The sequence below is a fragment of the Colobus angolensis genome, unplaced genomic scaffold (genome assembly GCF_000951035.1).
Source record: "Colobus angolensis palliatus isolate OR3802 unplaced genomic scaffold, Cang.pa_1.0 Scaffold59, whole genome shotgun sequence".
Lineage (NCBI taxonomy): Eukaryota > Metazoa > Chordata > Mammalia > Primates > Cercopithecidae > Colobus > Colobus angolensis.
Genome location: NW_012119487.1, coordinates 5,735,478 through 5,747,781, shown reverse-complemented (window position 1 = coordinate 5,747,781; position 12,304 = coordinate 5,735,478). Strand labels below are relative to the sequence as shown.

Genomic DNA, 12,304 nt, shown 5'->3' with positions numbered 1-12,304 from the left:
TTAGTGAGCAGTGGTCAAAAGGGGTTTCCAATTTCCAGTCTCAGTGCACAAATCTGCTTATTTTGGCTTCTTTTAAAAAAAAAAAAAAAAGTTAATATTTTATTCCACTCCATTTAGTGCCCACTAAGCTCTTGACCACCTTCAAATATCCTTACTGAAAACAAGAAAAATAATAAGGATTAAGCAAAACGTAATAGCCCTGTTACTGCCTGGGGCTGTCCATGAGTTCACAGGAGTTGGGATTTTACTGCCAAGAGAATAAAATAGTAGGTGGGTGCTCCAACCTGCTTTTTCATAAGGAACGCATCATTCATCCAGGGTGAAAATATCCTGGCCAGATACCCACTTCTTTTCTTCTGCATAATTGCATCTTCTAGTAGTGTCAATACAGCAACAGACTTTGCAGCCTTGGCAGTCTAGTGTGAGTAAATCCACCATCCAGCCCACCTATAAGTCCCTGATTTCTCTGCCACAGAAGTTGCTGGTTTTCAGCACTAGACTTTTCTCCTTATGAATTGAGATAGCTAGAGATACCATCTTATGGATTGCCCCTGGTTTCCTTTCTACTATCAGACAACCATGTCCATGAAGCCCTGAGCTCAACTTGGTTGCCCCTGTTTTTCTCATTTAGTTTCTTCCTCTTTTCTCTTAAAAGCAACCCTACATACCCATCACCCTGGCCAAAATCAATCTGTAATGTTGCTCTGGACTTCCAGGAAAGTATTTTCTATGGCCTCCCCGCAATAGGCATCATTCAAGACCTGCACACTCTCCCTGCTCAAGTGTGGAATTCCTTCACAGAAGGCAAGTTCCTCCTCTACTAGGTGATATGGTAGTAAAAGGATGCACTGGGGGCGGGGGGGGGTTGGAAACACTTGGATTCAAGCCTGGCTCTACCATTTATTAGCTATGTGACCTTGAGGAACTTCCTTAGCTTCTTCTCAACCACAATTTCCTCACCTATACAATGAGGATAATACTACATCTCATAAATGTGTTGTGAAAAGTTGAATGATACACTGTGTATCACAGTGTCATTACAGATTTGATCTTCTCCCAGCTTGCAAATCTAGTCTTCCTCGGTTAAAAAAAAAAAAAAAACAACTTTTATTTTCCTCTTTTTCTAACCATTTTTGGCATTTCAGGCTGGATGGTGGGTTTTCTCTTTGGCCTTTCAACTCAGAACCACGTGGTTTCTACTGAATAAACAGAAAGGAATCTCTTGAATCTCAGTTGTGACAGCTGGTTGCGGTAGGCATTTTAATGCCCACTTACAGAAGCCAAAGGACCCCCATACTCAGGCGCAGTGGATTAGGGGCAAGTCCCGGCTCAGCACCTGGCACCTGGTACCTGTGTACCCGACAAATACAGTCGAGGGAACAGCATCTCAGGCCCTTGTCAGGGAGGACCTCCCAGGATGACACTGAGGAGGCCCCTGAGATGCTCCACAGCCAGGTCCTGGCATCCCCCTCTTTTCCCACCCACAGTATCCCTGGAGGCACTGAACAAGCCGTGAATCATCAGAGCTTTGTGTCTGCAGTCCCCTATTCAACCGGGCGCAGGTCTTTTCATTTCCTAGCATCCCATGTGCTAGGAACTAGAGCCAAGAGATCTGAATAAAAAGTAGATGGAGAGCAGCTGAGGATGAGAGGAAGGAAACCCTGAGAACTTTTTGAAGTCAGCTTTCCCCTCCATCATTGCTTGTGACAGCTCCTGGAGCTCAGCTTTCCTTAACGCCTCCAGGCGTTAAGACTCTTCAGAGACTCTTCTGAGATGACTCAGAAAGACTCTTCTGAGATGTCACCTGCACCCCTTGGAGCAACCGGCGTTGGTTAGAGGGGACTGTCATGCTCATTTGTCCCGATAAGACATCGGAGCCTTCACCCAACCTGCCGCTTAGTATTCCTCTCCAACGCCTCCCACCCCTTCCAGGAAGGCCGCTCTATTTAGGAAGCTGTTTTCCCTGAAGCCGGGTTTGCCCTGAGTTCTATGTCCCGTTCCTGGAACACTGGTGCGTCTGTGAAAGACACTGGGGCTGGCTCCGCAGCGGCTGTGCCCTGAAGGAGGCGTGTTCCGGGGCTGAGGGGGCAAGGACACGTAATGGCGGGGGGCGGGGTGTGGGGAGCCACTGGCGGGAAGACAGGGAGGGAGAGCGCGTCTGGGGAGTGTGCGCCCAAGGCCAGAGGCACCCGTGGTGGGCTGGCCCGGGGTGGAAAGCTGGGCCGAGCCCCTGGAGCGGGCGGAACGGCGAGCCAGATTCAGGAAGTTGTACCTGTGACACCAGGGGCAGGACAGAGTTGGAGCGAAACCTCACCTATGCAAGGCGTCGGCCCGCAGGAGGGCAGGGAACACAGAGGGCGCTGTCCTGGGCTGCAGCGGCAGGTACGCGTGGGGGCGGGGCGGGGCGGGGCGGGCTGCTCCCACGACCTCGGCTGACGCCGGGGCCCTACACGCCAGACCTGGCTAGGAGTGGGAGTGCAGAGGCAACCAAAAAGGAACCCACACCTCGCTCCAGGGCCCGGGGCGCTGTCAGACGGGGCAGCACCCAGGAGATTCCCTGGGCAACCACGCCTGCAGGAAGCCCTTCCGCGGACCGAAAGGTGAGTTTCAGGACTTTCTGTTATGTTTTTTAAAAATACATTTTTAAGCGCCTTCTGTTTGGAAGGGGACGCCCAGTCAACTGCTGTCTTTAGAAGGATGAGACCTACCCCAGAGATACAAGGAATTATTCCTAAGTAGCCTCTTGCGCCTTCACAACTTTAGTTCTGGTGTGTTTCCCTCCTTCTTGAGGACTCGCAGGAGTCTTCCCCTCTGCGCCTTCCTCGGAGGTCGGCGGTGGAGTTACCTTACTCCAGCTGCCGGTAGGAGCGCTTTGAAAGGGACACATGGATATTCTGTTTTTTACTGAGAAAGGCCAAGGCCTGAGACCCTCTGGAAAGCATCGCGGGCTTAGGTGTTTCTAAACCATTCTAGGTGAAGCCAGATTTTCTCTGGGGCTAAGGAACTAGCCAAAACGAAAATATGGCCTGGAGCCAGGGGCGGAGAGGAAACCTGTTTGCTATTCTGAGAGTTTCCGGGGAGCTTGCTGTGACACAGATTACTTTCTAACTTCTCTGACTCTCAATGGTCCCACTCCCAGACCCCCCATCCCCCCCATGAAAGTAGAATGGGGGACATAATAGGACCTGTTTCCCTAACATTATGAAGAGCTTTACGGGGATTCTTCATATGATAATAGAGTTCAGTAAACTACAGATGATAGCTAGTGGGAAGACCAGTCCTCTCTAACCGAAAGGGAAACTGAAGCACAGACAAGCACTCACCCTAATTTAACAGAGAACACTGGCAGCCAGTATGCCATGCTACATAGTGGGGTTGTGCCACCGATTGTGTTGTATGAGGAAGGGAAGGAAAAGACCACTGGAGCATCTTGGAAGCACCTCCCTTCTAAAGCAGTTGCATTTCATTTGCTCAGCTACAGCTCATAAGGACCTGAAGCGAATTTTAAGGTACCCTCATTCTGAAGTTCTGTTAGATAATGGGAGAGCCTTGAGTTACAAAGAGCAGGACTTAAACATAGCATTGATGTAACCTGTTCCTAACCCTTTTGCAAATGGTTTGCAAGTTCTACCTAAAGACTTCTGCAAGAGTCTTACCAGCCCTTAAGCTGGATCAGTTGCATCAACCACTTAGTGTGATGTGCCTGCCCTTCACCCAGTGCTGGGTTGTAGAGGCAGCTGTACAGGAAAATCTGACCAAGTCTTTCCTTTTGTCTGAAATTCTGCCTCTGTGTCCCCACCCCAGATACAATTTTAGGAAAGAGATATATTGTAAAACAAATGTTTCTTTGGCCTCCATACATTGTCAATATTTAGCCTGTGGAATGAGTATGACTTCTATCTTCTTCCCTAAGACTAAACCCAAGAGAATAATAAACACTCAACAAGCTAAGTTATTGATTTCACCAAAGAGGAAGGTACATCCATTCCATACATTCATTCAACATTTACCAAACCTACTGTGTGCTGGCCAGTATACCAGGTCCTTGGAGTCCAAAGATAATGAGATGGTTTCTGCTTTTGAGGAGCTTCGGTCTGGTAAGTGAGACAGATACAGAAATAAACTACAGTTCAGGATAATATACATTATAATAGCAGTAGCTACAGGGCACTGACTAATCCAGGGGAGAGGACAGGAGATTCTTCCCCAGAATTATCTGTGAAGTCCACACCACAGAAGTGATGGATGAGCAGGTCCTGAAAATGACTAGGAGTTCCCAGGGAAAAGGTTTTTTTTTGAACAAAGGAAAGAGGGTATGCAAAGTCAATGGCAGGTAGGGAACAGCATGTAATATGAATTACACTGCTAGACTGAGAAGGGTGAACTCCTTCCTATGGAAAGCAATTTTAGTTTTTAAGCAGAGGAAGGATCCGATCAGATTTGTGTTTGGAGAAAGAATTATTGGCCAGATGGGGGCTGGCTTAGAGAGATGGGAAGCAGAGATAATTAAGATCTCAGCTAAGACAACGGCAGTGGGAACTGAGGAAAAGGAATGGATTTTAGGAAGTAGAATCAAAAGTACCTGGTGACCAAGTGAATGTGGTAAAGGAGGAATGAGTTGAACAGAGGGTGATTATAAGGTGTTGAGTGGGATAGGCAGGAGAAGGTACCTAGTGGAGCCATTAATAAAAATCATGTAAGGTAGAGAAGGAGTGGACTTGGGAAGCAGATTGTGGAGAAGGCAGTGATGAACATTTAGACATACTAAAGTTAAATATGCCCAGGAAATGTCCAGATGGAGATAAGCAGTTGGGTATACAGGTCTGGAACATAGGTGGAGGTGGAAGACAGCTAAAGAGGTCTGTGATAGCACCACATTGGTGCTGAAGAGTCTTGTATTTGTCAGTAGTGGCCTATAGATATTATTTTCATATCATATGGTGACTTCCAGATTACTTTCTCCAAATGCTCAAGGCTTTCTCAGGATACCTTCGAGGATAATTCCTAAAATGAAGGAGAGAATTCTGGGTTCATGGCACATAGACAGTAAAAATGCATTTAATTATCACTCCCCCATGTGAAAAATTAATACTTAGTTCAGTTGTAAGATCTGTGAAGACCTTTCCAGAAATCACATTCCAAGTCTTTAGTTACCTACCCCTGTGTGGGAGAGTCCTGACTTCATAAAAACAAGAAGGATGACCTGCTTTGACTAATTTCAGACCATTACAGAGTAGTTCTTTAGGTCTGGCTGCCAATGCTCAGCTGATGATCTTGTGTGACCTGCATGGAAGAAAAAACCTTGAGCTTGGAGCTAGACATTCATGGGTTCAGTTCCTGGCTTAACCACTTATTAGCTGACCTTGAATAAGTTCTTGAATCTCTCAACTTCATTTCTCTTATATTTAAAATGAGGATAATTATTACTCACCAGGGCAATGGTTAGAATCAGAATCAAATTGAAAAAGAAAGTGCATTTAATGTTCTGCATAAATTATAAGACTCTATAAAAATGTGAGGAGTTTTATTATTATTTCTAATCTTGCCTCTTGAAACTACCAAAATTAGATAGACTGTGGCAGCATCTATCTACCAAATTAGATAGACTGTGGCAGCACCTATCTACCAAAATTAGATAGGTTCTGGGCAGCATCTTCATCTCAAAATTGCAGTTTTCTTTATGACATATTTTAAAGCAGTAATTATAAGTCTCCTTCCATCATATCAATGACATGCATCTACTCTGGCCTCTTTTGTCCTCCTTAGCTAAAGTGGTCAGAGCCCAAAGAAGTCAATGCTCTGCTATTGCTTATGCAGGTTGTGTACTGCACAAGGACTCCTGGGAGTCTATGAAGCTGAAAGCACCAGTATTCCACCTGCTAGGCCTTAGACCCACCCCACTTGCAGTTGAGTCCACATGGAGGGGATGCTTTTTTCTAATTCTCACCAAGGTGCTGGTTTAACTCATTTAATCCAATGGCCCTGAATCTGAGCAGCAGTTAATGGTTTGGATATATTTGTGATTTTTCCCTGTCCCGACCAGGGAAGCCTGACTTATTCCAACCCCGTGAAGCTGGAATGTTTTGCCAACATCAAAAACCTTCAAGTAAACGAATTCTAATAAAGGCTAAACTGTTGATGAAAAAAAGGAAGTAACCACAGATTCAGAGACTTCAAATGGAAAAACACTTGTGAGAGGAGCCAGCCCCACCCCTTCACTTCACAGATGTGCAAACTACAGTTCAGGGAGGGGAAGTGTGAGCCCAGTCACACAGCTGGTTAATGGAGGGACCAGAATTCTATCTGCCTCTGCCCAGGAATACCCAATACCATCCTGGGTCTCTATCCCCTTTTGTATCTTGCACATAAGAACACAGCTAGGCATTCAAATGCCTGCGGAAAAGTAAAATGAAAGGATTGTACCTGAAGTTCGAATCCTCCCCCAGTGGCCTCCGGGGCGAACTAGGAGCAGACCCTCAAGGGATGCAGGTAGTTTTCCACTTTTAAGGCAACCTCTGAACCACACTTGTCTCTTCTGTTTCCTCAGTTTCAATCCTTAAAGTTTTCTCAGGAGTTCCCAAAGACTCCTCAAGAAAAGAAACAACACCGGGTGCCTTAATTAACTAAAATCCTTTCAGCGTTTCCTCAAACTTGTCAGGAAGAGTGTTTGCCTCAGAGATAAGAATGAGCTAGAGACCAGTGGATGAGTCGGAATTACACATCCAATATTGATATGTCATTTACCATTCAGTGAGAAGGGTTCCAGGTGAATAATAGGCATTCAGGAGACTCGTCACAGGCACAGTAAGGGAGATAAAGACAGTGGCATGATAGACTTTTTCCCTCCCTGGACAGCTAAAGGAAAATTGAGTGCAAATTCTTTGAAAGACAATCCCAAGGGCCAGAGCCCAGGCCAGGTTTCTGGCTTTTCCCCCACATCAGTCCGAGCCATCTGAACAGAGCATCATCTGGGGACATGAGTGGACATTTAATGGAGACCAGGAAAGGGCAACTAAGTTCCCAAATGGACCTCACACAAACACAAGATTTCTTTCTCAGGGGCAACTCCCAAGGGACATGGTGGCATCCAAACCCAATCCCCACCCCTGGGAAGAGACTTTCTCCCACAATTGTGAGCAAGCCGCTCCATGGAGTTTGTCACTAAGAAATAAAACAAAACCTAACCATTGCTGTAGTTCTTCGTCAAAACTGAAGAGATGATTGTATTTTGAAGCCACTGCAGACATGCCCTTGCTCTTGACTATAGCTTCCTCCCAGTGGGATGTTTTTCAGTTACGTTTTACTCTCCTCAAATACAACCCTAATTTCAAGCTGGGTCATCTTCAGAAAAGCCCTGCAGCATTTTTTTTTAGTTTCCCAGGCAAGTCATAAAAAGAAAATTGGCAGAAGAGAGGAAAATAATATACAAATATAACAATAAGGATAGTTGCATGTGATAATGTGTTTAGTCTTCAAATTGTCCTGACAGGGAAAAGAGCTGTGGGCCACAGGTTCAGAGGTGGTGTAGGGGCAGGGAAAGAGGGGCAGGGTCAGGGAAGGAGGCAGTGGGAACAGGGAAGTCCCATGAGCTTAGTATTATGGAAACAGAATAGTGCAGTAGATATGCTGTGTATTAACCTGAATGACATGTGACAGTGGCCACTATAAATAAGAGAAAAGAATACTGCACTCTGAGTCAAGAGCTTCTTGTTCCTCCCCAACCCAAGTAAGATACTGAGTCTGCATCCATCTGTTCATGGTTTCTAACCTGTGATTCCTCTGCAGCCCCATGGGCCAAAGTGCCAGCTTTCAAAAGCCCCTCTGCATGTGATCATCATGTACCAAAACCCTGGCTGTAGCCTTCATGCTCCAGTCAGCCACTCACGCACACTGGCCTGAAACCACCCAGGAGCTAACGCTGGGGTCAAAGTGCCCTTCCTAGTGATTTGGAACCCAGAGTAAACAAATGTCCATCCAAACTTTCTTGGCTCCCACAAATTTTCAGTGTGCATGCTAGGCCCTCAGTAACCACTTGTTAACTGGTGGTGCTAAGAATTTAAGGCATACATTCCTGCCCACCCCCACCAGAAACATATGTAGTTTCTTCAACATTATGTTAGGGAAATGTGTCAATAACAAAAGAGAGTAAGTTACTCTTAAGGCCAGTCCTGCAGACTTAGCTTATCTATGAAACCCCTTTCTTGTAAATGACTGATGGCTTCCACCCTCCCTTCTCTTTCCCCACCTTCCACTCCTGACCTGAAACTTCCCTCCTGCCCAAGGCGCACAGTCTGCTAAGTAGCAGTTGCCAGCACAGCACAACAGTGGCCTAGATAAAAGCCTCCCAGCTCATTACATGGGTGACCCACACCATCCCATAATGAAACCTCCACTGGGAAAAGGGAACACACTTGCATACCACCCCACCAGGTGCAGCCTACTCAGAGCTTTCCTAGTTTCCAAATTAGAAACTCAGATCTTGCCCTGCAAGATACTTGGACCAAAGCCTTCAGGAGTACAGGAAGAAAGCAATGTGTTACCAGGTGCCTTGCTGATTTCCAAAGACTGTGCTTCTCTTGGTTTTGCATAAGGACATCATTGACCCCTTTGAGGAAAGAGCTGAGTTTTGACTATTTTCAGTGGGTGGATAGCACAACTTCCCAAAGCTGGCCATGGAAAGAACACCTCATTTCCAGACAGAAGCACTGCAGTCCTACTGTCTGGAACAAGGGAGGAGACACAGTCACAAAGCATGTGTCACAGGGGAAGAAGGTCGGATGCTCCTGACTGACATTTTCCAGGAATAAGATTTTGGTGGTTTATAAAATATTATTCCTTCAAGGTAGGGCCTGAGGGTAAGGGGAAAAGTACTTAAACCACTGGGCATGTGGTCATTCAACACTTGGCATTGGAATTGATGAATAAATACACACTAAAGAGATCACAGACAACATTTTATATTTCTCAAACAATAAGGGAAACTCTGCCATTCTTTCCCATGTGACATCTATTAGTTTTCCAGAAATTTTGTTATTTCCTCTTGCATTTTTTTAATTGAGGTGAAATTTATGTTACATAAAATTAACCATTTTAAAGTGAATAGCTTAGTGGCATTTAGTACATTCAGAATGTTGTGCAATCGCCCCTTCATCTAGTTTCAAAACATTTTCATCACCCCAGAATAGAACTCCATCCTCATTAAGCAATTTCTTCCTATTGCTCCCTTTTCCCAGCCCCAAGCAACCACCAATCTGCGTCCTACCTCTATGGAGTTGCTTATTCTAGATATTTAATATTAATAGAATTACGCAATATGTGACCTTTTGCTACTGGCCTTTTCCACTTAACATGTTTTCAGGGTTGATGTATGTTGTAGTATGTATTGGTACTTCATTCCTTTTTATGGTTGAATCATATTCCATTGTGTGCATATACCATAATAGTTTATCTATTTATTCGTTGACCGACATCTGAGTTGTTTCCACCTTGTGGCTATTGTGAATAGTGTGCTGTGAACAAGGATTTGTTTGAATACCTATTTTCAGTTCTTTTGGGCATAAACCTAGGAATGGAATTGGTGGATCATGTGGTAATTCTTACCTTTACCTTTTTTGAAGAGTTGCGAAACTGCTTTCCTTTCCCCCACATTTTTATCAACATACTTATAAATTCATTTTCCTTTCTTGAAGATAATACATATATTAAGTGGCCTACCTTTTCCTGTCTGGTCTCTTATTTGATGCATTTGACCTTATGCTTTAATAAAAGATATTAAATACTGCCTCTCATTGCCCTAGAGATTCGGGAGTATTTGGATGTTCAAGATAGAAAGTATTTGGGGGTAAACTAAAGCCCCAGAAAATATTTGGGGGTAAACTAAAACCCCCTCTTGGTATAACTGAGTAGGAAGCAACAGCTAGCAACAGCAATATTTGTGGGGTACTCTGTCTGTGCTGGGGATAACATTAAGTGCTTTACCTATTTTCCCTTATTTAACCCTCGCGTCAACTCACCAAAATAGGTACTACTACAGGTTGAGTATTTCTTATCCAAAATGCTTGGGACAAGACATGTTTTGGATTTCAGATTTTAGAATATTTTTATTTTACTGGAATTACCAGTTCAGCATCCCTATTCAAAGTCCAATGTGCATTTTAGTGTCCTATCAGCACTCAAAAACTTTTAGATTTTGGAGCATTTGGGGTTTTGGATTTTCAGATTAGGGATATTCAACCTGTAACGTCCCTACTTTATAGAAGAAGAAATTGAGGTCTCCACCAAGAGCTAAGTGCTCTTCCCCAGCTCCTACAAGGGAACTCTGCAGCTGCCACCACTGATGAATAAGAAGCCATTCTGTTTCTCAGGGGATTACAGTTATTGTGGCAGACAGATAGGTCAAGAGGCAGTTATAACACAGTGTTACAAAAGCTATGACAGGCATCATGACAGGGACACAGAGGTAGAGCACTTATGCTGGCCCTAAGCTGTAGAATGTTCAAAGGAGATGAAATCTAAGTCTCTTATTTTCTTGATAACCCCGTGGGACCCTAGGTAATGTTTGACCCTCCCCAGGCACCCTTTGACTTCATTACTCCATCATCGCATTGCCAGTGCACAGTGTCCGGTACACAGTTGCCACTTATTAAACATAGGTTCATAAACATGTGTGCTTCTGTAAAAGGAACTCCAGCCCTGTCACACTGTCATGGAACTCCTATGGCTGGGTCCGATAATTCAAAACTCATAGGCTTTCTCAAAACAGGTGTGTCCTGGGATGGGGAAAGGAGACGAGAAAAGGCCTCCAATGGCTTTGGCTGTCCTCTGTCTCTGAACAAACACTGTGTGCATGAGAATAAGACAAGGGAAGAGAGAGAAGAAGGGTAGGGAGCGGGGCAGGAGGCCTTCCGGTGGCACTGTGTGAGGTCGGCCCATGCCCAGGGGAAGAGACCCTGTAATGTGACATGAAACCCCAGAGAAGAAATGAACTGGGAAACCTGTTTCTTAAACTCTAATTTCTCCTTTTCAATTCAAGGTTTATTATTGCCTCAAAGATTCGTAGTGTATGGCTATACATATATTTGCCAATTCATCTCAGCTGGCAGGTACAAGAAGCAGTAACTTCATGGGAAGGTCTAGACTCTGTCCAGTTGGTAATTCTCACTCCTCTCTCCCAGGCACTGTCAGGGTGTATCACTTACTTTTGGTCAGTCATCTGCAACTCCTCTTTGCATAAAGAGAATTTCAAGGACTCCTAAGAGGCCTGGTAGCTTTACTTTACATGGCAGAAGCTGCCCGGACATGACTCTGGCTGCTTCCATTTTTTCCCATACACAGTTCTCGAGCTCTTCTGTGTGTACCTGACACTATACTAGAGGCTGTGGAGAATTTTTAAAAAACAAAACAAAATGCAGGCACAGATTCCACCCTCAAGGACCTACCACCTACCACCCAGGAGCCTGCAAGCACCTTGCTGCAAGCCATGCCCCTCTCATTGAGAGCTGTGAGAAAAGCCCGTTCCTGGGATTAGTCTGTCCTGGGATCTCTGCTCGCTAGTGCGGCCATCTCTTCACCCACTCCTCAGGCTGTGGCTGTGCCATTCTGGAATCCCTGAGTCCTGCTTCACCCTTGTTTGGCTGGCTCCCCAGATGTCCGACCAACTTACCTGAGCCATAAGCTGCTGCTGTGAGCTGCAACCCCAACTGTGAAAGTTCAGCCCATTGCAAGATCTTCCTGCTCTGCCCAGGCCCGAGTCCTGGCCCCCTCACCCTGCTGGAGGCCTACCCTGCTATCCCACCCCATCACCTGACTCTGCAGGGGCCTACAAGAAGCTTGCATAGGTGTGAGAGCTTGGGGGTGCCAGAAGTGAATGTGGGCTTCCTGGCCCATGGAGATAGCATAGCCGTCACAGAGATACTCTTCACTCTGGTTCTTTCTCATCCCCCCAGACCATAACCAGTCAGTCAGTTACTTAATCAAAAAGCATTTATTGTACATCTAATATGTGCCAACACTGAACCAGACCCTGGGGATACCCAAAGGAGAAAGCTCTGTAATAGCTTAATGTCAAGTGGGAAAGCAGACAGGAGCAGCCTCTGTACTATCAGTGAGCAAGCATTGTCAGGGAGGTGAGGTGGTAGAAAAGGAAAGAAATTTTCAACTATGATATCTCCGCGCTACACATGATTCCAGAAAATGGCCCCGGGGCTAACAAATCCTCCTTCTTCTCGCCTATTTAGAGGGTGCTTTGTCTCAGTTTTACAGGCCTGAGCATTCCTCACTCGCTCTGAAATATTGAAACAGTGGT

General features: G+C 45.4%; 1 protein-coding gene across 8 annotated transcripts in view; it reads left to right on the top strand.

Moving 5' to 3' along the window:
* The first annotated feature begins 1,948 nt into the window (after window positions 1-1,948).
* Window positions 1,949-12,304, top strand: part of KIAA0040 (KIAA0040 ortholog) — a 34,202-nt gene continuing 23,846 nt past the window's right edge. For 3 of the 8 annotated variants that reach the window (XM_011962371.1, XM_011962367.1, XM_011962365.1), the window contains exon 1: window positions 1,949-2,382. Coding sequence is in view for 1 of the 8 variants with exons in the window: in XM_011962365.1 (XP_011817755.1) it covers window positions 2,101-2,382 (282 nt within the window). In the remaining 7 variants the exon portion in view is untranslated. Of the gene's footprint in view, window positions 2,601-12,304 lie in introns of all 8 variants that reach the window. The other 5 variants (XM_011962368.1, XM_011962366.1, XM_011962369.1 and 2 more) reach the window with 5 other exon arrangements.